This window comes from Microcaecilia unicolor, chromosome 1, assembly GCF_901765095.1.
Source record: "Microcaecilia unicolor chromosome 1, aMicUni1.1, whole genome shotgun sequence".
NCBI lineage: Eukaryota > Metazoa > Chordata > Amphibia > Gymnophiona > Siphonopidae > Microcaecilia > Microcaecilia unicolor.
Window position 1 is genome coordinate 343,059,888 of NC_044031.1, and position 27,295 is coordinate 343,087,182.

At 49.1% G+C, this 27,295-nt stretch overlaps 1 protein-coding gene across 1 annotated transcript in view; it reads right to left on the bottom strand.

The window, feature by feature from the left end:
• Positions 1–435: 435 nt before the first annotated feature.
• The window catches only part of KIF15 (kinesin family member 15), a 1,036,090-nt gene continuing 1,009,230 nt past the window's right edge, over positions 436–27,295 (bottom strand). The window contains 1 exon segment of the mRNA XM_030209299.1: positions 436–1,615. Coding sequence (XP_030065159.1) covers positions 1,496–1,615 — 120 coding nt within the window. The 3' untranslated portion in view covers positions 436–1,495.

Below are 27,295 nucleotides of genomic sequence, written 5' to 3' on the forward strand. Positions count from 1 at the left end.
GTGCACTTTTTGAAGCTGCTGGCAGGCTTCGAGGACATGGGTGGAAAAATCACGCCGGCGAAGTCAAACTTCGCGATGATGGCTAATGGCACCAAAAAATTTTGAAAAAACCCGTCGGGGCGGCGAAAAGGCCGCACCCGACAACGAAAGGAAACTTACGGGAAAAAAACTTGACGTAAGGGAAGTTGGTTTTTTTTGAATATGAAGAGACACACGACGGAAAAAGAGAAAACCCGACACTTCCAAATGGAAGAACGCGGCAAAAAAAAAAGCGAGGGGTCTCCTTGGGGCACAGACCAAAAAACAGCCATCCTGAGCCGCGGAAAAAAGAAGACTGACGAACACGAGCGCTACGGGCGGGAAGACGGTCACGCACACGCGAGGGCTAGCAAACGCTGTTGCTAGTGAAGATCTCCAATCGGAGGGGCTGCCGTGGACATCACCCATTCATGAGAACAAGCAGCCTGCTTGTCCTCGGAGAAAAATATCTACATTTTAATACAAAACAGATTACACAGGATCTATAAACACTCGCATAGCTGCCATCTGGATGCTGTACATAACATTTTGTGATTAATTCATCAATTATCCCCAAATAAAACTGCCTCCAGCAGTCACAGATGTCAATGAATCTTTACAGTCTTACCTACGTAACAGAAGGCTTTTGATCAGCGAGATGCAGCTTTGCCTCTCAGGTTAATACCAGATGTGTCAGAGACAGCTACATATTCATTCCATTAAATAAATGGGAACTTCCACTTCGGTGATTGGCTTCATTTGCCACAAGTCGATTCCCAGACAAAGATTAAGTATCAATCTTAGTTTCAGAATAGAGAAAACGGCAATTGATTTCTCAGATATTCATATATAAAAGGGAGTCAATTAAAAAAATGTTAATTTAAACTGTTTGATAATATGCATAAATGCATCTTATTTGATTTCCTCTTGTATATACTGATTTAACACTACAGACCAACACCAAATGTACCTCACGTCTAAGGTACTGCAGGTTGCATTATTAAGGTTTATGTATCCTTGAAGTTATCAAGTCCCTTTTCCTGCTGGGCACAAAACCTTTCTTAAATAGGGCCCAGGTACCAAGTTTCATATTTCCCATACATACAACAGAGGTTATTAGAGGATAAATAGCTATGATGTTTATAAGAAACCAACCATTCATTCAACATAACACTCCATGACATGGATTGTTGCTCTTATGGCAGTGGTTTTTCAAGTTCTGAAATGGAATGACTATTGAGAGATAAATCTGTAAAAATACAGGAGACAGAACAAAGCAAGGAAACTCCTCACCTTTCAAACAAAAACTCCTCCTTCTGTAAAAGAAAAATCTTGCAACTTGTTTTATGCATGAAAAGTGTCTTATTGATTTTAAAAATCAAAATTCTGTTGAGGTACTCTTCGATTAGTTCAAGTCTCAGCAGCTCTCTCAACCCTATCACAGCAGGACTATACAATTCAGCCATGAAAAATTGTCTTAGTCAAAGCTACTTTGACTGTCATCCCTTTTAATTTGTAGCTGGACAGGATCCTCAAGGAGAATTCTCTTTTTTGAGTTTTTAAGGAATGTGTTCTCAACACGCAGCTTTTCAACCTCCTGCAAAACAAATATGTAGAAATAGTGAGACCTCAAATGGTTCCTGAAAAAAGTGACAACGTAAATGGACTGGAAAAATTCCTCATTTTTAGGTATAATCTTGTCTGGAATGTTTTTACGTTTAGGGAGCGTGCCAGGTGCCCTTGACCTGGATTGGCCACTGTCGGTGACAGGATGCTGGGCTAGATGGACCTTTGGTCTTTCCCAGTATGGCACTACTTATGTACTTATGTACTTATGATATCAAATATGAGGATTTCAGGGGCTTATTGAAAATCTTACAAATATATTTTACTTCCAAAATTAATCCATTTTTTGGCATAGATCAGTGCTTCCCAAACTTTGGGTTAGGACCCCAAATAGGGTCACAAAACCCAAATTGGGGTCATGAGCTGGGTGGGCTCTCCATAAGGGCATCATTCTGCAGCTCTGAGGGGGTCACAGTGCTTTATTTGGCTGTGATCATAGGGTCATGGCCACAAAAAGCTTGATAAGCACTGGCATAGATAAAACACTCAGAAAAAGCAGCAACTCAAGGTAAAATTATGTATCATACCTGATAATTTTCTTTCCATTAATCATAGCAGATCAATCCATAGACTGGTGGGTTGTGTCCATCTACCAGCAGGTGGAGATAGAGAGCAATCTTTTGCGTCCCTATATGTGGTCATGTGCTACCGGAAACTCCTCAGTATGTCGATATCAAAGCTCCATTCGCAGGACTCAGCATTTAGAGAATTACACCCACAAAGGGACACTCTGCCCAGCTCACCACCGCCGAAGCGGGGGAGGGGAACCCACGCCCGCCGATGCGGGGGGGACTGGCTTATCCTGCTACCGCAACTGCAGGAGGAGCTGGCTTACTCTAACACCACCGAAGCGGGAGGGATACAAGGCTACCCTACTGCCGCACGAAGCGGGAGGGAGCGCCAGCATAATTTAGTTATCAATCCAGCCACCTTCGAAACGGGGGGGGGGGGGGGGGGGGGGGGAGAGGAAGCAGCAGCTCACTGTAACACAAAATCCAATTGAAAAACTTGAACGCGAAGTCCTCCTGAACAGGAACGGAAGATTAAACTTGAACCTGAAATATAACCAGAACACAAACAATACAGATATTTGGGAGTGGCTATGGATTGATCTGCTATGATTAATGGAAAGAAAATTATCAGGTATGATACATAATTTTACCTTCCATTTAATCAAGCAGATCAATCCATAGACTGGTGGGATGTACCGAAGCAGTGCTCACCCAAGGCGGGACATGGAAATCCCTGCACGCAACACTGAAGCTCCAAACTGGGCCTCAGCCCGAGCAGCCACATCCAAGCGGTAATGCTGTGAGAAGGTATGAGCAGACGCCCAAAATGCCGCTCTACAAATCTCTTCCAAGGAGACGGATCTGGACTTTGCCATCGAGGCCGCCTGTGCTCTAGTAGAGTGCGCCTTCAGCTGAATAGGCGGAATCTTCCCTGCAGCCACATAAGCTGCCGCAATCGTCTCCTTGACCCAACATGCCACAGTAGGCTTAGATGCCTGCAGATCCTTGAGGGCCTGCGAACAGCACAAACAGGTGATCCGAATTCAGGAAATCATTGGTCACTTCCCAGTATCTGATGATGACTAACATCCAGACATTTGAGAGCAGGGTACTCCTCTGGGTAGAAGGAGGGTACTCCTCTTATGAAAGGAGGGTAGACAAAGCTGCTGATTCACATGGAAGCAAGAAACAACCTTGGGCAGGAAGGAAGGCACTGGGTGAATCGACACTCCTGCCTCAGTGAACCTCAGGAACGGCTCTCGACACGAGAGTGCCTGGAGCTCGGAAACTCTTCTGGCTGAAGTGATAGCCACCAAAAAGACCGCTTTCAATGCCAGGTCCTTCAGCGATGAGCTCCACAAGGGCAGCTTCTGCAAGGCCTGTAGCACCAGATTGAGATTCCATGTAGGCACTGTCGAGTGCAGAGGAGGGCGCAGGTGATTAACTCCTTTGAGAAAGCGCACCACATCTGGCTGCAAAGCCAGGGAAGCACCCTTCAGACGGCTCCTGAAGCAAGCGAGAGCCGCCACCTGGACTTTCAGCGAACTGAGCGACAGGCCTTTCTCCAGACCCTCTTGCAGGAACGCCAAACACTGAAGATATTGGCGCAGTGAAGGGCGACAGAGAGCCTGCCTTGCACCAAGGTGCAAAGGTAAGCCAAAACCTGGCGTAAGTAGTAGAAGTAGAGCACTTCCCTCGCTCTCAGCCTAGTGGCGATGACCTTGTCTGAGAAGCCCTTCTTCCTCAGCCGCTTCCACTCCAGGCCGTAAGACCAAAGGGGGAGGGATCCTCCATCACCATGGGACCCTGATGCAAGAGGCCCCGCTCCGCTGGCAGCCTCAGAGGGCCGTCCACTGAGAGCCTGATTAAGTCTGCATACCAGGGACGTCTGGGCCAATCTGGACCCACCAGGATCACCCAGCCCGGATGCTTTGCCACCCGGCTTAGAACTCTGCCCATCATGGGCGAGGGTGGGAACACATAGAGAAGCTCCTGTGCTGGCCACTGCTGGAGAAGAGCATCGACTCCCAGAGATCGAGGGTCCCGTCCTCTGCTGAAAAAACGCGGTACTCGGCAATTGGCCGAGGACGCCATCAGATCCAGGCTCGACTGGCCCCAGCGCTTCATGATATCCAAGAACGCCCGAGCAGACAGCTGCCACTCTCCGGGATCAAAAGTATGGCGACTGAGAAAGTCCGCCTTGACATTCATGACTCCCGCAATGTGGGCCGCCGACAGCTGTTCCAGATTTGCTTCCGCCCACAGGAATAGCTTCATGGCCTCCTTGGCTAGAGGGATGCTCCTGGTACCTCCCTGGCAATTGACATAGGCCACAGCAGTGGCATTGTCTGACAGGACCCGTACTGGCCTCAGCACCAGGACCGGGAGAAACTTTAGAAGCGCCAACCGAATGGCTCGGAGTTCCAGGAGGTTGATAGACCACTTCGCCTCTGCAGGAGACCAGAGCCCCTGCGCTGTCCTTCCCAGGCAGTGGGCTCCCCAGCCCGTCAAACAGGCGTCCGTCGTGACGACAACCCACTCCGGGGTCATGAGAGGCATTCTTGCGGACAGCTTGTCTGGCCTCAGCCACCAACTCAGCGCCTTGCGCACCGCTGTATCCAAGGGAAGACGTACAGTGTAATCCTCCAAAACTGGAGTCCACCGCCGCAGAAGAGAGTGCTGTAGTGGTCTCATATGGGCCCTGGCCCAGGGCACTACCTCCATCGTGGCTGTCATGTAGCCCAACAGCTGCACATAGTCCCAAGCCCGAAGAGTCGAGAATGCTAGGAACTGGTCCACCTGGGCCCGAAGCTTGACGCTCCGGTTGTCTGGCAGGAACACTCTTGCCCACTTGGGTGTCGAATCGAACTCCCAGATACTCCAGGGACTGAGTCGGGCGCAGCTGACTTTTCTCCCTCAGAAGAGCAATAACCCTGTCCGTAGCTCTCCCACACTCTGTATAAGAGGGGGCTCGGATCAGCCAGTCGTCCAGATAGGGATGGACTTGCACTCCTTCCTTGCGGAGGAAAGCCGCGATGATTTGGAAAAGGTCCGCGGAGCAGTAGCCAACCCGAACGGGAGGGCTCTGAACTGGAAGTGTCGGCCCAGGACTGCAAAGTGCTTTCATTTGGATTTTTTTTTTAAACGGAGCCAGCGGGAGGGGCTCCGTTTAAAAAAAAAATCCAAATGAAAGCACTTTGAATCTACAACAGCTTTCCTTGCAGCTGCTCACTGGGACACCAATTCGTTGCAGCTCTGAGTGAGAAGCAGGTAATTTTACCTTTTATAGCGGGCAGGGGGTTCCCCAAACGGTCTCCATGTGGCCAATGGTGTTGGATGGCAAGGGCACGAAAAGATGCTCCCCGGAGTCAGGAGAGTTCCCCGGTTTTTCCTCCGGTGCGGCGGTTTTTCCCGCCTTAGGCGCCCATCCCCCGCTGGCCGCCCTCCCGGTTGTGGCCGGCCACGCTGCTCGGACGGCTTCTTCTTGGGCCGCCCTCGAGTTGGGAGACGCTAATAGTATGGTCGCCCTTGACTCAGGTGACGGTAAAAAGTCGGCGAAATTAAAACACCATTCTTCCCGTGTGGCTCCTTCGTGGAGTGTCACAATGGACGCCATTTTGGATGCTCAGCGCGCTTCTCACCTGCTCTTGGGAGCGCAGGTTGGCAAGGGACGTTACTCCATTTACTGGCACCACCAGGTTTGCACTTACTCAAGAAGAGCCCTCAACCCCAGGTACTCAACAAAACCTAAACAATTAGGCTTGGAGACCTAGCCAGAGCTGCTGCTGTGTGACCACACACCTGCTGAGATAGAGAACATACTGGGGAGTTTCCGGTAGCACATGACCACATATAGGGAGGCAAAAGATTGCTCTCTATCTCCACCTGCTGGTAGATGGACACAACCCACCAGTCTATGGATTGATCTGCTTGATGAAATGGAAAAATGTGTTCTGCTTCTAGCAAATTTCCCTTCCTGCTTGTAGCAGCTTGACAGATGAGGCATAGCTGGCATTATGGAGAATTTTGAAGAGCATTATCAAGAGAAATATATACCATATCCAAGACATGCTAGATGAGCACAATAAGAGGGCACAGTTTGAATGTCATTCTGTACTATCATAGAGTAGGTTCTATTGCAGTTCGAACAAAAAGTTATAGAGGACAGCAAGATATCAGTCTTCACATATGACTGATGTCACCTGACTTGAGTCTGGCTCAGAGAATAGTAATCAAAGTAAGAGCTTTCTAGAGTAGCTCACCATCTATGTGCCTGTGGTAGTATTGTCAAGTAGCACTACCCTCTAGCGTACCAAGGGTGGGGCGGTGGAGGCGGTTCGCCCTGGGTGCAGGCAGGAAGCGGGTGCACGGAGCAGTTTTGTGACTGTTGGCTCCGCCGGTTCCCTGCCCCCCTCTGACCTGGTTTGGGGCAGGGGACTGGTGGAGCCAACAGACGTGTGACTACTCTGTGCACCCCCAGGTGGTGAGGCTGATGCGCTTTGGAGGAGGAGAAGGTAGGTGATGTGCGGAGAGGGGGGGGGGGCATAGTGGCGACTCGCCCGGGTGGAAGCCAACCTAGGCACGCCACTGGCACTACCTCAGTTCTATACAAAGCTATGTTACAACAAGTAACATAGTAACAGAGTAGATAATGGCAGATAAAGACCTGAACAGTTCATCCAGTCTGCCCAACACTCAACAATCCTTATCAATTCATGATGTAACCAACAATGAATTTGATATAAAATACTTGATCCTGGTCTTTCTTTGCTAATTCTGAGACACAGGCTGAGACGTCTGCCCGGCACCGTCTTCATTTTCCAACTACTGCAGTTGCCATCGAAGCCCTCTCCAGCCCATCCCAAACTGTCTTGTAGAAGACTGCTCAGCACTGGCCTTTGTTCTTCACAGCTGAAGTCACTGTTTAAGCACTACTCAACACAATATACAGTGGTGGAAATAAGTATTTGATCCCTTGCTGATTTTGTAAGTGTGCCCACTGACAAAGACATGAGCAGCCCATAATTGAAGGGTAGGTTATTGGTAACAGTGAGAGATAGCACATCACAAATTAAATCCGGAAAATCACATTGTGGAAAGTATATGAATTTATTTGCATTCTGCAGAGGGAAATAAGTATTTAATCCCTCTGGCAAACAAGACCTAATACTTGGTGGCAAAACCCTTGTTGGCAAGCACAGCGGTCAGACGTCTTCTGTAGTTGATGATGAGGTTTGCACACATGTCAGGAGGAATTTTGGTCCACTCCTCTTTGCAGATCATCTCTAAATCATTAAGAGTTCTGGGCTGTCGCTTGGCAACTCGCAGCTTCAGCTCCCTCCATAAGTTTTCAATGGGATTAAGGTCTGGTGACTGGCTAGGCCACTCCATGACCCTAATGTGCTTCTTCCTGAGCCACTCCTTTGTTGCCTTGGCTGTATGTTTTGGGTCATTGTCGTGCTGGAAGACCCAGCCACGACCCATTTTTAAGGCCCTGGCGGAGGGAAGGAGGTTGTCACTCAGAATTGTACGGTACATGGCCCCATCCATTCTCCCATTGATGCGGTGAAGTAGTCCTGTGCCCTTAGCAGAGAAACACCCCCAAAACATAACATTTCCACCTCCATGCTTGACAGTGGGGACGGTGTTCTTTGGGTCATAGGCAGCATTTCTCTTCCTCCAAACACGGCGAGTTGAGTTCATGCCAAAGAGCTCAATTTTTGTCTCATCTGACCACAGCACCTTCTCCCAATCACTCTCGGCATCATCCAGGTGTTCACTGGCAAACTTCAGACGGGCCGTCACATGTGCCTTCCGGAGCAGGGGGACCTTGCGGGCACTGCAGGATTGCAATCCGTTATGTCGTAATGTGTTACCAATGGTTTTCGTGGTGACAGTGGTCCCAGCTGCCTTGAGATCATTGACAAGTTCCCCCCTTGTAGTTGTAGGCTGATTTCTAACCTTCCTCATGATCAAGGATACCCCACGAGGTGAGATTTTGCGTGGAGCCCCAGATCTTTGTCGATTGACAGTCATTTTGTACTTCTTCCATTTTCTTACTATGGCACCAACAGTTGTCTCCTTCTCGCCCAGCGTCTTACTGATGGTTTTGTAGCCCATTCCAGCCTTGTGCAGGTGTATGATCTTGTCCCTGACATCCTTAGACAGCTCCTTGCTCTTGGCCATTTTGTAGAGGTTAGAGTCTGACTGATTCACTGAGTCTGTGGACAGGTGTCTTTCATACAGGTGACCATTGCCGACAGCTGTCTGTCATGCAGGTAACGAGTTGATTTGGAGCATCTACCTGGTCTGTAGGGGCCAGATCTCTTATTGGTTGGTGGGGGATCAAATACTTATTTCCCTCTGCAGAATGCAAATAAATTCATATACTTTCCACAATGTGATTTTCCGGATTTAATTTGTGATGTGCTATCTCTCACTGTTACCAATAACCTACCCTTCAATTATGGGCTGCTCATGTCTTTGTCAGTGGGCACACTTACAAAATCAGCAAGGGATCAAATACTTATTTCCACCACTGTACATGTAGTCATTTAAGTTTGTTTTTTATACCATCCATTTCTAATTAAGGATCCTCTGTGTTCATCTCTTGTGCCTTTTTGAATTCTGTCACTGTTCTCATAGGCGCCTGGTATAAGAGGCTTGGGGAGGCTATGCCTCCCCAGCCACAGCAGGATGGATCAGCTGTTTCTATAGAAATGCTAAATAGTATGTTTCAATAATTTTTATTCAAAATATTTCACATTAACCAGTCAACATTCATTACACGTAGTCATTTATAACAGATTTTTCCTGGCAAAGCAAAAGAAACACTTCATCTCTTTCCCCCCCCCCTCCTCCTCCCCCCCCCGCTCCCCCCCAGTCAACTAGCATCAATTTACCCACCTTGCCATTGTGATTGTTCTTAACAACAGTGTTTAAATCTTTTAACTTCATTTTACAACAAACTAGTTCTTTTCCCAGACGGTGGTTCAGTTGTCTAACTCCCCTTTTCCCCTGCATCTTAACAGCACAACTACCCACCCTTCCCCCCTACCCCTCTCTCTGCATTGTTAATTATCTTCCTGCATTGTGCACAATCAACATTTCAATCAAATGTTTAACAGGTAGCTTCTAGCCGCTGGGCTCATTGTGTCCCAAAACGGGCTCCACCTTTGTTGAAATTTTTTTCCTTGCTCAGAGTCAAGTGGCATTGCACCCAGTCTCTCCATACGCACCAAAACTAGCATACGTGTGCGCCATTGTTGTTTCGTTGGGTATCTGTTTGTTAACCATTCAGCCAAAATGACTTGTTTTCCAATTATTACAGATCTCTTCACAAATGCCTTGTATCCTTTCCTCAACGAAGGACCAAGGTCTAGGCCTCCGAACAGCATGGTCGGGTCACTTCTCCAGGTCTGCCCCCACATACCAGAAACATATGCTGTTATCAGTGACCAAAATTTCTGGATACCTATACATGCCCAGAACATGTGGCCCAACGTTGCTCCACTCTGTCCACATTTTGGGCATTCCCCCCATGGGGAGAGTCCCATATGGAATGCCCGTCTCGGTGGTATATATATGCGTAAAGCCATTTTATACTGCAATTCCCAGTGTGAGGTCCAATTTGTAGTTTTTCTGATCTCCAATAAGTGCGCTTTGAACAATGTCTCTTGTACCGTTGCTTGCAAATCCATGGACCACCGTTGTGCCAGTTTGTGGAATTCCAATTCCGGCGTTGTCTCTCATATCTGCCGATGGTGAAACGACATGGGCACTCTTTGTTGCGATCCTAAAGAAAAAATTGATGATAACTCCTCCTGAACATCTTCTGTTAGTGATGTCCATGGTAAAGTAGACACGTAATGGCTCAGCTGCATATAATAAAATTTGTCTTTATTTGGTATGTCATATTCCCGCTGCAGGTCCGCAAATGACCTCATATGGCCTTCCCTAGTTACTACCTGCAGTAGATAGACAACTCCTTTCTTTCGCCAGTTTTTAAAGGCGGTATACATCTGACCAGGTGCAAAGGCTGGATTGTCACATATTGACAAGAACGGCGTAACTTTTGTTGAGAAGCCATGTAGGCGACATATCCATTTCCAAATTGCCCGTGCATTTCCCATAATTCCAGAGTGCTGTAGAGCATATGGTGTTCTCGTCTCGGTCCCGTGCAGGAAATTGCTGAAGTGAATCTTTGGTATTAGTTCCAGCTCCATACTGGTATTTGTATAGTCCTCAGTTGCCCGATACCAGTCATTAATAACTCTCATGCCTGCGGCTATGCCAAGGTACCTCAGATTTAGCAACCCCAGTCCTCCATATTCTACTGGGATACTTAATATTGAAATGGAAAGTCGAGCCTTCTTCCTTTTCCAAAGAAACTTTTGTAACATTGTATTGAAGGTACGTTCATCCTTTTGCTTCAAGTATACCGGAATCATTTGAAAGATATATGTCCATTTTGGTGCTATTATCATGTTATATAGGGCTATGTGACCCAGCAGCGATATAGGCAGTTCAGTCCAGGCTTGCAGCTTCGTTTTACTGTCTGACATCAATCGTTGTATGTTTAACTCATATAAATCTTCTAGTCTAGCCGGGATACACACTCCCAAATATTTGATGTGTGTAGCCGCCCATGTGAACGGTAGCGTATGTTTCCAGTTGGTGTTACTGTCCGCTACCACTTCCAGAGCTGATGACTTTGTTAAGTTTAGTTTAAAACCTGATAGTTGGCCGAATATTTCTAGTTCTTCCAGTAGTTTTCCTATAGATCTTGTTGGGTCCATCATCGTCATTAGTAAATCGTCTGCAAATGCCAATACTTTTACTTCTTTTCCTGCCACGTGGACTCCCTTGATATCTTTCTGTGTCCTGTTAATATATGGCCTAGCTTGGGATCCATCCACTGGAATAGTGATGGGTCAATTTACATACCTTTAACAGCTAAAATAAATGAAGAAGTACCGACTAGGCCAAATAACAAGTACATGATTTAATATTTCAGAATCTGTAAAAAGCAGGTCTGACCAATGAGTCCTGACACAAACTGGTACAACTGTCACTTTAAATCAGATGAACAAAATGGAGTCTATTAGTTTTGTATAAAAGGCTACAGAGGTTATACAGAGTTCTTAAGATGGTGTGAAAAGTATTGCGACACAGACAGATGTGGAACTGTTATCTCAACGCTTCCCAAAACATGCTGATAAGACTGCATGGGAAAGGATCATCTCAGAAATTGAGAGCTAGGTATCTCACCATTGACTTCTATGGAGAGGTTTGTGTATAAAAGAGGGGACAATTTGCCATAGCTTTGGAATCCTCCCCAACGTTTCTGTCAGACGGCGAAGCTCTGTCCGGTTATACCCAGAATCTGTCTGCTGAATGTACCTGATTAAAGTCTGATGTCTGTATTTGTACCAACTTGAAGACTTGTCTTTGGGTAAGAAATAAAATGTATCTATCTATTTAAACCTATCTCTGTCTTTATTCTATCTTCTCTTTACCTTACATTTAGCTTACAAGGCACATCACATACACTCAGTCTCTGGAGAAACTTAGACAGATTTTTATTAGGCATTATCTGGGAACATAAATAGCCCAGAGTATACCTAGATCCAGGAAGACAGAAAGCAGTAGTTATGGGAATTAGAATTCGATTACAGCCCCTAATGCAAACCCAGAGCAGACCTCCTTGTGATTGGGTGACAATGGAGGTTGGAGAAACCATACAGAACCTGTTAGGTAAAATAGGTATCTTTAGTCCCCCGTGTGATCTGGAGTCAGAAAGAGGTCCAAGAGGGGGAAATTAAAACAGTCCTAAGTGCACATAATAATGGTTCTATTGACAACACAAATAGCGCAGGCGAGAGGGGACAGCCCTGCCTTGTGCCCCTCATTATATCAAACTCAGGTTCCTTTATACCATTTACTAACACATTTGCCCCAGGGTTGCTATACAGGGCCTGTACTGCTTGTTGAAACCATCCCGTTATTCCCATTGCTGTTAGTGTATGAAATAGGTAATCCCATCCAACACGGTCGAATGCCTTGTCAGCATCTAGGCTGACTACCACTGCCGGGGTTCTATTTTCCTGGCATGTTGCCATTGCTAGTAATAGACGTCTAACATTGTGTGTCGCCTGCCTTCCTTTGATAAACCCCACCTGATCTTTACCCACCAGCTTAGGCAAATATTGAGCGAGTCTGGCAGCTAACATGCCTGCCAGCAATTTAATATCTACGTTCAATAACGAGATAGGTCTGTAATCTTCTGGCTTATCTAGGGTTTTTCCGGGTTTCAGTATTAAAGTAATGAGGGCCTTGTTGGCATATTGTGGGAATTGTCCTTTGTCTATAACCGTTTCATAATAGGCTAACAGTGCCACATAGGCCTCTGCCGGGATGGCTTTATAGTATTCTCCCGTGTACCCATCTGGGCCAGGGGCAGATCTTAATTTCAGTCTCTTAATAGCCTGTTGTAGTTCTTTTATTGTTAGGGGAGCATTAAGGATATCAATTTCCTCCTGCGTCAGGGTCTTAAGTCCTACATTTTGCAAATAGGTTTGCATTTCTTGTGTTTTTGGTGGTGTTGCAGTGCTATATAGGGAGGTAAAATATTTCGTAAAAGGTTGCCCAATTTCTTTTTGATTTGTTGTGAGTTTGCCTGTGCCGTCTTTTAATGAGGCCACCGTTCGCGTCCCTCCCCAATTTTTTATCACCTGTGCTAATAATCTGCCTGATTTGTTGCCATAGCGGTGTAGTCTATATTTGTAAAAAATGAGGGCTCTGGTTTTAGCTTCATGGATTAGTGAGTTTAGAGTGTTCTGTATTGTTTTCAGTGTCTCCAGGGATCCTGGTGAGGGGTGACGTATGTATGTACTTTTGGCTTTTTGAAACTGTTTTTCCAGTTGCAGTATACTAGCCGCCTGGCGCTTTTTTCTTGCGCTACAGTATGCAATAATATCTCCTCTGAGGACCGCCTTAGAGGCCGACCAATACAGTGTGGGGTCTACTAGAGCATGCTCTCCATTATGTTTTCCATATTCTTCCCATTTGTCTGTTAAGTACTTCCTTAGTTGTGGGTCTGCATGTAAGTATGCTGGGTATCTCCATCCCACACCTCCCAACTTATCCACCGGAGCTTCCAGGTCCACCCAGACTGGGGCGTGGTCTGAAATTTCCTCTGGCCCTATTGAAGCTGCCTTCACCATTGAGAATATTGATTGTTCCATTAATATGTAATCTAATCTCGCTAATGTACCGTGGGCACGTGATCTATGGGTAAAGTCTCTTTCTCCCGGATGAAAAGTTCTCCAGACATCTATCAAATTCAATGTCTTCATAAACCTCTGAAGTTCCCCAGCCCTCTGTCCTGAATAGTGTACTGAGTTTGGTTTAGAGGAATCTTCCTTAGGATCCCGAACTAAGTTAAAATCTCCTAAAACTATCAGGTTTTTACTTTGCAAACATTTGTTCCCTAGGGAACCAAAAAATTTTGGATCATGTTCATTGGGACCATAAACCACCACCACCGAAATTTCCACCCCGTGCAGCCATATTTTCAATAGGATAGTTCGCCCCCTCTCCCCTTTTTCCACCTTAGTTACTTTGTATGATAATCCTTTCCTGAATAATATTGCTATTCCACCTTTCCGTCCCTTAGAGGCCACCGCATAACACTCGCCCACCCAATTACGTTGTAACTTTGCGTGTTCTAAATCGCTTAATCTCGTTTCTTGTAGACAGGCTATGTCCGCTTTATGTCTTTTTAAAAATTGTAGTATTTTATTTCTTTTTATGGGGGACGTTATGCCCCCCACAGAAATGCTAAATAGTATTAGTAGTAGTTCTCCTGCCAGTCCTGCTGCTCTGGGGGGTTTAAATAGCAGCAGCTTCAGTGAAAGCTGTCTCTAGCCTTGTGTATAACCAGTTGTAATTTGATTATCTTACTGCTGGGACAGCAGAGCAGGGGGGTAGGCTGGAGGTGTCCTGGGTTGCCAGGGAGATATTTAACTAGGATCATGAATTCCTGCACATGAGCAGTTCACACCAAAGAGACTTGCACTGACCCCTGAAATTTTAAAAGTGCTAAAAATAAGTTTTAAAAGTATTTGCATTAAATCTAATTGCAGAATTTAGGTGCTAGGAAGTGGGATTGGTATGCTATCCACCTTATAATTGAAAAAGAAAAACGCCTATATTGCGACCCAAATCGGGAGATAGACGTTTATCTCACAAAAACGAATAAAGTGGTATAATCGAAAGCCGAATTTGGACGTTTTCAACTGCACTCCGTCGCGGATGCGGACAAAGTTGATGGGGGCGTGTCGAAGGCGTGGTGAAGGCGGAACTGGGGCGTGGTTATCGGGCGATCAGAGATGGGCGCCTTTCACCGATAATGGAAGAAAAATATGCGCTTTTAGCGAGAATTTAGGGCACTTTTCCTGGACCCTGTTTTTCCACGAATAAGGCCCCAAAAAGTGCCCTAAATGACCAGATGACCACTGGAGGGAATCGGGGATGACCTCCCCTGACTCCCCCAGTGGTCACAAACCCCCCTCCCACCACAAAATATGCCGTTTCACAACTGTTTATTTTCACCCTCAAATGTCATACCCACCTCCCTGGCCAGCAGTATGCAGGTCACTGGAGCAGTTATTAGGGGGTGCAGTGGACTTCAGGCAGGTGGACCCAGGCCCATCCCCCCCTACCTGTTACAATTGTGCTGCTTAATGCTTATTAGTCGTCCAACCCCCCCAAACCCACTGTACCCACATGTAGGTGCCCCCCTTCACTCCTTAGGGCTATAATAATGGTGTAGACTTGTGGGCAGTGGGTTTTGAGGGGGATTTGGGGGGCTCAACACACAAGGGAAGGGTACTATGCACCTGGGAGCTCTTTTACCTTTTTTTTTTGTTTTTGTAAAAGTGCCCCCTAGGGTGCCTGGTTGGTGTCCTGGCATGTGAGGGGGACCAGTGCACTACGAATCCTGGCCCCTCCCACGAACAAATGCTTGGATTTATTCGTTTTTGAGCTGGGCGCTTTCATTTCCCATTATTGCTGAATAACAAAAACGCCCAGCTCACAAATTGTCGAATAAAACTTGGACGTCTTTTTTTTGCGAAAATACGGTTCGGTCCGCCCCTTCACGGACCCGTTCTTGGAGATTAACGCCCATGGAGATAGACCTTGCAAGACTTCAACTCTCGGCGGCCACCAGGGCAGTAGTAAGGTAAGGGGAGGGGGGTGACAGGGAGGCGGAGTGAGGGTGTGATAGGGGGCGGGGCATGTGTCCTTCTTTTTGGGGGACAAAATATGGTAACCCTATTCCTGGGCCTGGCCAAGGCAACAGAGGATCCAGTGACGAAGCAGCACAGAGCTGCCAAGTTACTCATTCCAATAGGGAGACTTTTTGGCCAGTCCTGGGAGGGAGGGAGAATGCTGGAAAGGAAAGGAGTGCTGGAGCTGTGCTGCGAGAGGTCTGTGACTATGATGGGAGGGAGGATGGGGTGCTGGGGCTATACTGGAGAGAGACAGAAGGAGAAGATGGGGGATACGGACAGACAGAAGTGCCAGGACCTTCACGGAAATTCTTTTTGGTTACAGTACACCACTTACGCCTGAACTGTAACCAAGTCTTCCCCTGAAGGCCCTGGCACTTCTCTCCCCTAGCATACCCTCCTCTCTCCATTTCCCTCCCTCTCTCCCAGTACAGCCCCAGTCCCTATTCTCCCTCCCTTTAAATATTCCTAGACCAGAGGATGGTGGTGATGAGGGTTATTAAAACAGTGCAGTCAATGTTAAAAAAAAAATAGTTGAAGAGCATGTGCTGGATAATCTCAGCCATGCTGTTCATTTGTTCCCCTTCCAAAAGGATGTCTGGGTCAACGTTTGAAAATTGGAAGTATGTGCAGGATTTTAATCAGTCATGCTGAGTATCTGTTCATAATGGATGTCTGGGTCAACATGTGCAGGATTTTAATTAGAGCAAAGATGCCAAATAAGTAGACAGACGACACTAACGTCCAATTCATTATTGCATCCACTGACAACACAGGCCTATGTTTCGGTCAAAGGCCTGCATCAGGAGTCTAATGCAGTGGTTTCCAAACCTGGTCCTGAAGGCATCCTAGCCAGTCAGATTTTCAGGATACCCACAATGAATATTCATTGTGGGTATCCTGAAAATCTGATTGGCTAGGATGCCTTCAGGACCAGGTTTGGGAACTGGAATAGACAATTCCTGTTGAAGAATGAATCAGTGGCTGTCTATAAATACAGCAGGAGAGAATTCAAACATTATTGCAGTGTCGCAACACTTCAGTACCATTTAAAGTCAAAGCAACCGTTCACTCTTCTTAAATCAGAAAGTACCAATGAAGAAACTGCTTCATCATCCTCTTCCCAACCAACATCGTCTGCTTTTATTACCAAGAGTAAGACAATCAGCCAAGCTCAAAACAATGCAATTACAGATGCTATAGCGCAGTGAAGAACTTCCGCATAGTGATCAGTCAAATTCCTTGTTTCAGATGAAACTTGATTGGCCACTATGGGCAACTTCTCCACTTTTATGAAGAAATTGTTTTTTTCATAGTAAATAGTCTCCAGTGGAGTCAAACTCCAGTGTAATTTTTTTTTGTTATTTACCCAGTGCTGAGTAGTAGAGTGAGGCTGCAGCCCAGATGGGACTGAGTCTCCTGTCCCGACTGCACAGCCCAGGGTTTGGAGGAGGCCAGATGCAACTTTTTAGTTGGGGAGAGGGGGGCTGGCACAGGAGTCCAGAAGAAGATGGCTCTCTCGTGGCAGGGGTGGGCAGAACGTAGACCTGTATTCGGGCAGTCGCAGGCCCGATTGCAGCTTGGGTGAGGGCAAGCCCAGAGAAAGAGAGAGAGAAAGAGCGCTTCCCAGGGGGCAGCACAGAGCTGTATTTGGGCAGTGGCAGACCTGATTGCAGCTAGAGTGAGGGGGAGCCCAGAGAGAGAGCGCTTTCCAGGGGGCAGCATAGGGATGTATTTGGGGGGCAGGCCTGATTACAGCTAAGGTGAGAGAGAGAGAGAGTGCGAGCTTTTTGGGAGGGAGGGGGAGGTCAGAGCTCTATTTGGGCAGTGGCATGCCTGATTGCAGCTAGGGTGAGGAGGTGCCTAGAGAAAGAGAGGGATAGAGAGTGCTTTCCAAGGAGCAGCAAAGAGCTGTATTTGGGCAGTAGCATGCCTGATTGAAACTAGGGTATGGGGGAGCCCAGAGAAAGAGAGAGTTTTCGGGGGGGGGGGGGGGGGGGGAGGTCACACATATCTGGGCAATGGCATGCCCAATTGCAGCTAGGGGCCCACCCAGTTTGGGTATCCCTAAAGCAAGTAGCTTCCACTAGTCACAGGCTCGCAGCGATTCCCACATGCCTGCCACTCAAGAACCTCCTTTGCAGCCGCTAAGCGCTAAATCGGAAGCCTCTCCTCTGTCGCAACTTCTGGTTTCTGCCCAGTCAAGATGTGGCAGAGGAGAGGCTTATGAGTTAGCGCTTAGCAGCTGCAAGGAGGTCGTTAAACAGCAGGCAGCATGTGGAAATCGCTGCCAGCAACCCATAGAAGCATGAGGAGAGTTGTGGGTAGGATAGGAAAGAGAAGGGAGCGAAAGATGCTACACAGGGGTGAAGGAAGATGGGGAGAAAGATGCTACACGGGGGTGAAGGAAGATGGAGGGGAAGATGCTGCACGGGGGGGAGGGAAGATGCTGCACGGGGGAGGGAAGATGCTGCACGGAGGGGGGGAGATGGAGGGGAAGATGCTGCACGGAGGGGGGGGGGGGGGAAATGGAGGGGAAGATGCTGCACGGGGGGGGGGGGAATGGAGGGAAAGATGCTGCACAGGGGGAGGGAAGATGGAAGGAAAGATGCTGCATGGGGGGGGGGGAAGACGGGGGACAGATGCTGTACGGGGAGGGAAGGGGGGGGACAGATGCTGTACGGTAGGGGGGAGGGAAGATGCATGGGGGGAGAAGGGAGAGATGCAGCAAAGCGGTGGAGTGAGAAAGGGAGGAATCTTGCATATGAGGTGGAGGGGAGGGAGACATGCTGCATAGAGAGGGGATAGGTGGCAAGAAAGGGAGAAATGTTGGACACAGGGGTGCAGGGAAGGGAGAAATGTTAGACATAGGGTGGAGGGAAGGGAGAAATGTTGGACATGATGGTAGAGGGGAGGGAAAGATGCTGCATGGGAAGGGAAGAGAGAAATTGGACCCAGAACACAAGGGAGGGGGAGGGAGAGATGGTGGACAGTGGGAATGAGAGGGGGAGATGTTGGACATGGGGGTGGACGAGAAGAAGAGAGAGGTACACAGAGGTGGTGAGGGAAGAAAGAGGAGAAAATGGAGAGGGCAGGGGAGAAAGGAGAGGGTGGCAAGGAAATGAATGCCAGGATAGTGATTACAGAGGGTAGAAATATGGTAATGGGGAGTAGATTAAAGATAAAAGAGAATGAAGGGCTGGGGAAGGAATGAGATAGGGAATGGGAGAGCAAGTGGATGAAATAAGATGGAAATTTGATAGGTAGCTGAAAAGTAAAAAGGAGGAGAAGGGTGAGAGAGAGACAGAAAAGAGCTAAAAAGGAATGATCAATATGTCAGAGGCAGGAATAGTGAGGGAACAGACAGGAGAGAGGAGAAAAGACAAATGGACTGCAGCCTCTTGAAAAAGAATTAGCAGATGACAGACAGGAAAGCAGAAAAGAGAAATTGGAACCAGCAAGACAGAAAAATAAAATGTCCAGGCAACAAAGGTAGAAACAAAGCATTTTATTTTGAATGTTTTAAATGAAATATGTTAGCTTTCAAAATGTGCATAGCAAATGCCTTTGTATTGTGTTCAGTAGAAAGGGAAATGCATTTCTGTTTTGTCTCCAGTGTTGCAGTAATTCTAAGTTTAACTTCTTGGGGTTCCCATTCAATTTTTGTCTAAATATTTTTATTTCTAATTTGTGATCCCTTGGCAAAAGAAGAGAGGGTCCAAAGGTACACAGAGCAAAGCAACACAAAAAAAAGCACAAAAGGGCCTCCAGAACTGGAACAATGGTCCAATGTTTGATAGAGTGGACCCGACATGCTCAACAGTGCCTGCCTCAGGGGTCAAATACAAATAGTCTTTACAGGTCTTTAAGCAGATTGTACCAAACACTCTCAACCGCTGTTGCCGAAATTCTGAGAAACCGCCAAAAGATAAGTACATAAGTAATGCCACACTGGGAAAAGACCAAGGGTCCATCGAGCCCAGCATCCTGTCCACGACAGCGGCCAATCCAGGCCAAGGGCACCTGGCAAGCTTCCCAAACGTACAAACATTCTATACATGTTATTCCTGGAATTGTGGATTTTTCTCAAGTCCGTTTAGTAGTGGTTTATGGACTTGTTTTTTAGGAAACCATCTAACCCCTTTTTAAACTCTGCCAAGCTAACCATGTTCTCCAGCAACGAATTCCAGAGTTTAATTATGCGTTGGGTGAAGAAATATTTTCTCCAATTTGTTTTAAATTTACTACACTGTAGTTTCATCGCATGCCCCTAGTGCGAGTATTTGTGGAAAGCTTCACATCCACCTGTTCCACTCCACTCATTATTTTATATACCTCTATCATGTCTCCCCTCAGCTGTCACTTCTCCAAACTTCATAGGGAAGTTGTCCCATCCCCGCTATCATTTTAGTCGCCCTTCGCTGCACCTTTTCCAATTATACTATATCTTTTTTGAGATGCGGCGACCAGAATTGAACACAATACTCAAGGTGCGGTCGCACCATGGAGCGATACAACGGCATTATAACATCCTCACACCTATTTTCCATACCTTTCCTAATAATACCCAACATTCTATTCGCTTTACGAGCTGCAGCAGCACACTGAGCAGAAGGTTTCAGTGTATTATCGACGACACCCAGATCCCTTTCTTGGTCCGTAACTCCTAACGTGGAACCTTGCATGATGTAGCTATAGTTCGGGTTCTTTTTTCCCCACATGCATCACCTTGCACTTGCTCACATTAAACGTCATCTGCCATTTAGCCGCCCAGTCTCCCAGTCTCGTAAGGTCCTTCTGTAATTTTTCACAATCCTTTCGTGAGTTAACGACTTTGAATAACCCCCTATTACTAAGCTCTGCAGTTGGCAACAGCATCCTTGAGCCATCGACAGCTAAGCATGTGTGGGGTGCTGGCATCAGTGGCTTAGTGTCATTGTTGCTGCCTGCCAAGCTTGGGGATCCTCATTAGCTAAAATATTTATATTTTGAGGTGGGGTTGGGTGGGGCAGAGAAAATTTTGTGCCCACTCACTTTGGGCTCAGGCCCAACCAAAACTGGCTGTCTGGCTATGCCATTGGCAGAGAGAGAGAGAGAGAGAGCTTTGGGGGGGGGGGGGGGGGGGGGGCAGCACAGAGCTGTATTTCAGCAGTTGCAGGCCCAACTGCACCTAGTGTGAGGGGGCGCCCAAAAAGAGAAAGCGAGTGCTTTGCGGGGGGGGGGGGGGGGGGGGGGGAAGAGGTCAGAGGTGTATTTGGGCAGCGGCAGGCCTGACTGTAGCTAGGGGGGAGTGGAAAAGACAGGGCAGAGGCAGCCCACAGTAAGTGCATAGAGAGAGAGAGAGAGAGAGAGAGAGCACTTTATGGGGGGGGGGGGGGGGGGGGGGGGGGAGCACGTGCAGAGAGAGAGAAAGAACTTTCCAGGGTAGCACACAGCTCTGGGGCAGTGGCAGGCCCGACTGTACAGTTTTCCGTGATGGAGGCAGGGGCCTGATGTAGAACAAGAAAAAAAAATGTGCTCTCTAACATAAATTACAGAGGCACGTGCAGAGATCACTAGGAATGAAGCATGCTTCTGAACTGAGTTCAGCGTGCCTCTGCAGCTTCTGTGCTTGCTCAAGCTGGGAAGCCCGTAAAAGTTGTATGAGGGGCCATGAGGGAGCAAATTAGAAGTTTCTTTTGGGAGCTGCATTTTTTTTTTTTTTTGTCGGGAGCCACGGTGGGGGCAGGGACCCAATGGTAAACTTGACTGCCAACCCCCCCTCCCCCAAAAAAAGGGCTTTTACTGAAGCTGTAGATGCACACTGCCATACAAATGCTCTGTGCATATGCCTCTGCAGCTTCTGCACCTGCTCCCTCTCAACTAGCTTTTGTGTTGGGAAGCCTGCAAAAAGGGGTAGGAGGGGCCAGAGGGAGCAAATCAGATTTTTTTTTTTTGCCATGAGCCACTTTTTTTTTTGATCAGGTGCTGCTTTCAGCGTACCCTGGGGGAGGTCTCACTGTAAAGCGAATGCTACATACCTGTAGGTATTCTCCGAGGACAGCAGGCTGATTGTTCTCACTGATGGGTGACGTCCACGGCAGCCCCTCCAATCGGAATCTTCACTAGCAAAGGCCTTTGCTAGTCCTCACGCGCACCGCGCATGCGCAGCCGTCTTCCCGCCCGAAACCGGCTTGTGCTGGCCAGTCTCTTATGTAGCAAGACAAAGAGAAGGGAAGACACAACTCCAAAAGGGGAGGCGGGCGGGTTTGTGAGAACAATCAGCCTGCTGTCCTCGGAGAATACCTTCTACAGGTATGTAGCATTCGCTTTCTCCGAGGACAAGCAGGCTGCTTGTTCTCACTGATGGGGTATCCCTAGCCCCCAGGCTCACTCAAAACAACAAACATGGTCAATTGGACCTCGCAACGGCGAGGACATAACTGAGATTGACCTTACAATTTATCCAACTAACTTAGAGTGTAGCCTGGAACAGAATAAACATGGGCCTAGGGGGGTGGAGTTGGATTCTAAACCCCGAACAGATTCTGAAGCACTGACTGCCCGAACCGACTGTCGCGTCGGGTATCATGCTGCAGGCGGTAATGAGATGTGAATGTGTGGACAGATGACCACGTCGCAGCTTTTTCAATCGTGGCTGACTTCAAGTGGGCTACCGACGCTGCCATGGCTCTAACATTATGAGCCGTGACATGACCCTCAAGAGCCAGCCCAGCCTGGGCGTAAGTGAAGGAAATGCAATCTGCTAGCCAATTGGATATGGTGCGTTTCCCCACAGCCACTCCCCTCCTGTTGGGATCAAAAGAAACAAACAATTGGGCGGACTGTCTGTTGGGCTGTGTCCGCTCCAGATAGAAGGCCAATGCTCTCTTGCAGTCCAATGTGTGCAGCTGACGTTCAGCAGGGCAGGAATGAGGACGGGGAAAGAATGTTGGCAAGACAATTGACTGGTTCAGATGGAACTCCGACACAACCTTTGGCAAGAACTTAGGGTGAGTGCGGAGGACTACTCTGTTATGATGAAATTTGGTGTAAGGGGCCTGGGCTACCAGGGCCTGAAGCTCACTGACTCTACGAGCTGAAGTAACTGCCACCAAGAAAATGACCTTCCAGGTCAAGTACTTCAGATGGCAGGAATTCAGTGGCTCAAAAGGAGGTTTCATCAGCTGGGTGAGAGCGACATTGAGATCCCATGACACTGTAGGAGGCTTGACAGGGGGCTTTGACAAAAGCAAACCTCTCATGAAGCGAACAACTAAAGGCTGTCCTGAGATTGGCTTACCTTCCACACGGTAATGGTATGCACTAATCGCGCTAAGATGAACCCTTACAGAATTGGTCTTGAGACCAGACTCAGACAAGTGCAGAAGGTATTCAAGCAGGGTCTGTGTAGGACAAGAGCGAGGATCTAGGGCCTTGCTGTCACACCAGATGGCAAACTTGCTCCATAGAAAGAAGTAACTCCTCTTAGTGGAATCTTTCCTGGAAGCAAGCAAGATGCGGGAGACACCCTCTGACAGACCCAAAGAGGCAAAGTCTACGCTCTCAACATCCAGGCCGTGAGAGCCAGAGACCGGAGAGGTTGGGATGCAGAAGTGCCCCTTCATCCTGTGTGATGAGGGTCGGAAAACACTCCAATCTCCACGGTTCTTCGGAGGATAACTCCAGAAGAAGAGGGAACCAGATCTGCCGCGGCCAAAAAGGAGCAATCAGAATCATGGTGCCTCGGTCTTGCTTGAGTTTCAACAAAGTCTTCCCCACCAGAGGTATGGGAGGATAAGCATACAGCAGACCCTCCCCCCAGTCCAGGAGGAAGGCATCCGATGCCAGTCTGCCGTGGGCCTGAAGCCTGGAACAGAACTGAGGGACTTTGTGGTTGGCTCGAGATGCGAAGAGATCTACCAAGGGGGTGCCCCACACCTGGAAGATCTGTCGCACTACACGGGAATTGAGCGACCACTCGTGAGGTTGCATAATCCTGCTCAACCTGTCGGCCAGACTGTTGTTTACGCCTGCCAGATATGTGGCTTGGAGCACCATGCCGTAACGGCGAGCCCAGAGCCACATGCTGACGGCTTCCTGACACAGGGGGCGAGATCCGGTGTCCCCCTGCTTGTTGATGTAATACATGGCAACCTGGTTGTCTGTCTGAATTTGGATAATTTGGTGGGACAGCCGATCTCTGAAAGCCTTCAGAGCGTTCCAGACCGCTCGTAACTCCAGGAGATTGATCTGCAGATCGCGTTCCTGGAGGGACCAGCTTCCTTGGGTGTGAAGCCCATCGAAATGAGCTCCCCACCCCCGGAGAGACGCATCCGTGGTCAGCACTTTTTGTGGCTGAGGAATTTGGAAAGGACGTCCCAGAGTCAAATTGGACCAAATCGTCCACCAATACAGGGATTTGAGAAAACTCGTGGACAGGTGGATCACGTCTTCTAGATCCCCAGCAGCCTGAAACCACTGGGAAGCTAGGGTCCATTGAGCAGATCTCATGTGAAGGCGGGCCATGGGAGTCACATGAACTGTGGAGGCCATGTGGCCCAGCAATCTCAACATCTGCCGAGCTGTGATCTGCTGGGACGCTCGCACCCGCGAGACGAGGGACAACAAGTTGTTGGCTCTCGTGTCTGGGAGATAGGCGAGAGCCGTCCGAGAGTCCAGCAGAGCTCCTATGAATTCGAGTCTCTGCACTGGGAGAAGATGGGACTTTGGATAATTTATCACAAACCCCAGTAGCTCCAGGAGGCGAATAGTCATCTGCATGGACTGTTGAGCTCCTGCCTTGGATGTGTTCTTCACCAGCCAATCGTCGAGATATGGAAACACGTGTACCCCCAGTCTGCGAAGTGCCGCTACTACTACAGCCAAGCACTTCGTGAACACTCTGGGCGCAGAGGCGAGCCCAAAGGGTAGCACACAGTACTGGAAGTGACGTGTGCCCAGCTGAAATCGCAGATACTGTCTGTGAGCTGGCAGTATCGGGATGTGCGTGTAGGCGTCCTTCAAGTCCAGAGAGCATAGCCAATCGTTTTCCTGAATCATGGGGAGAAGGGTGCCCAGGGAAAGCATCCTGAACTTTTCTTTGACCAGATATTTGTTCAGGGCCCTTAGGTCTAGGATGGGACGCATCCCCCCTGTTTTCTTTTCCACAAGGAAGTACCTGGAATAGAATCCCAGCCCTTCTAGCCCAGATGGCACGGGCTCGACCGCATTGGCGCTGAGAAGGGCGGAGAGTTCCTCTGCAAGTACCTGCTTGTGCTGGAAGCTGTAAGACTGAGCTCCCGGTGGACAATTTGGAGGTTTCGAGGCCAAATTGAGGGTGTATCCTTGCCGGACTATTTGAAGAACCCAACGGTCGGAGGTTACAAGAGGCCACCTTCGGTGAAAAGCTTTCGACCTCCCCCCGACCGGCAGATCGCCCGGCACGGATACGTTAATGTCGGCTATGCTCTGCTGGAGCCAGTCAATAGCTCGCCCCCTGCTTTTGCTGGGGAGCCGTGGGGCCTTGCTGAGGCACATGCTGCTGACGAGAGCGAGCGCGCTGGGGCTTAAGCCTGGGCCGCAGGCTGTCGACAAGGAGGATTGTACCTACGCTTACCAGAAGAGTAGGGAACAGCCTTCCTTCCCCCATAAAAACGTCTGCCTGAGGAGGTAGATGCTGAAGGCTGCCGGCTGGAGAACTTGTCGAAAGCGGTATCTCGCTGGTGGAGCTGCTCTACCACCTGTTCGACTTTCTCTCCAAAAATGTTGTCCGCTCGGCAAGGGGAGTCCGCAATCTGCTGCTGGATCCTCTTCTCCAGGTCGGAGGCACACAGCCATGAGAGTCTGCGTATCACCACACCTTGAGCAGCGGCCCTGGACGCAACATCAAAGGTATCATATACCCCTCTGGCCAGGAATTTTCTGCACGCCTTCAGCTTGCCTGACCACCTCCTGAAATGGCTTGGCTTGCTCAGGAGGGAGCTTGTCCACCAAGCCCGCCAACTGCCGCACATTGTTCCGCATATGAATGCTCGTGTAGAGCTGGTAGGACTGAATCTTGGCCACGAGCATAGAAGAATGGTAGGCCTTCCTCCCAAAGGAGTCTAAGGTTCTAGAGTCCTTGCCCGGGGGCACCGAAGCATGCTCCCTAGAACTCTTAGCCTTCTTTAGGGCCAGATCCACCACACCAGAGTCGTGAGGCAACTGAGTGCGCATCAGCTCGGGGTCCCCATGGATCCGGTACTGGGACTCGATCGTCTTGGGAATGTGGGGATTAGTTAAAGGCTTGGTCCAGTTCGCCAGCAATGTCTTTTTTAGGACATCATGCATGGGTACTGTGGACGCTTCCTTAGGTGGAGAAGAGATAGTCCAACATTTCAGCCCTGGGCTCATCCTCCACGACCACCGGGAAGGGGATGGCCGTAGACATCTCCCGGACAAAGGCCGCAAAAGACAGACTCTCGGGAGGAGAAAGCTGCCTTTCAGGGGAGGGAGTGGGATCAGAAGGAAGGCCATCAGACTCCTCGTCAGAGAAATATCTGATGTCCTCTTCCTCCTCCCACGAGGCCTCACCATCGGTATCAGACACAAGTTCACGAACCTGTGTCTGCAACCGTGCCCGGCTCGACTCCGTGGAACCCCGGCCACGGTGGGAGCGTCGAGAGGTAGACTCCCTCGCCAGCACCGGCGAAGCTCCCTCCGCCGACGTCATCGGGGAGCCTTCCTGGGAGGCGGCCTCAGTCGGTACCGCAAGCGGTACCGATGCCGGAGACCTCACCCCGGACAAGGGGCCAGCCGGCGCCTCACTCGACGGTACCGCAAGCACCCCCGGTACCGGAGGGGAAGGGCTCAACAGCTCTCCCAGGATCTCTGGGAGAACGGCCCGGAGACTCTCGTGCAGAGCGGCTGTGGAGAAAGACATGGAAGCCTATGCAGGCGTCGAGGTCAGAGTCTGTTCTGGGCGTGCAGGCTGTTCCGGGCTGTCCAAGGTGGAGCGCATCGACACCTCCTGAACAGAGGGTGAGTGGTCCTCCCGGTGCCGATGCCTACTGGGTGCCGACTCCCTCGGCGATGCAGAGCTCTCGGTACCGATGCGGGAGGGTGACCGGTGTCGATGCTTCTTTGATTTCTTCAAACGAAGCATGTCACCGGAGCTTCCCGGTACCGACGAGGAGGACGTAGAATCCAGCCGTCTCTTCCTCGGGGCCGAGGCCGAAGAAGGTCGGTCTTGGGGGGGGGCTGTACCGCAGGAGCCCTCAGGGTAGGAGGAGACCCACCCGAAGGCTCACCGCCACCAGCAGGGGAATGGACAGCCCTCACCTGCACTCCAGTCGAAGCACCACCGTCCGACGACATCAGCAACAGCGGAGGTCCAGATACTACCGACGCCAACGCAGCCTTCCGATGTCTCGGTACCGACGATGCAGAGGGTCAAAACCTCAATGCCGTCGATGCCGAGGTCGAAGACTTTGAAGCTGTCGACGTCGATGCACTCGATGCCTCCGGTGCTGTTGTCGACGAAGAGCCCGAGAACAACACGTTCCACTGGGCTAATCTCGCTACCTGAGTCCTCTTCTGTAAAAGAGCACAAAGACTGCAGGCAGTGCCCAGCCCCCAGACACTGAAGACACGACGCGTGCCTATCAGTGAGCGAGATTACCTGGGCGCACTGGATGCACTTCTTGAAGCTGCTGGGAGACTTCGATGACATGGGCGGAAAAATCACGCCGGCGAAATCAAAATTTGCGATGGTGACGAAGGGCACCAAAAATAAGGGAGAGAGAAAAAACTCGTATCGAGGCCACAAAAAAGGCCTACCCCGAAAGTGAAAGGAAACTTACGTCGGGGAAAGAAATTGGACAC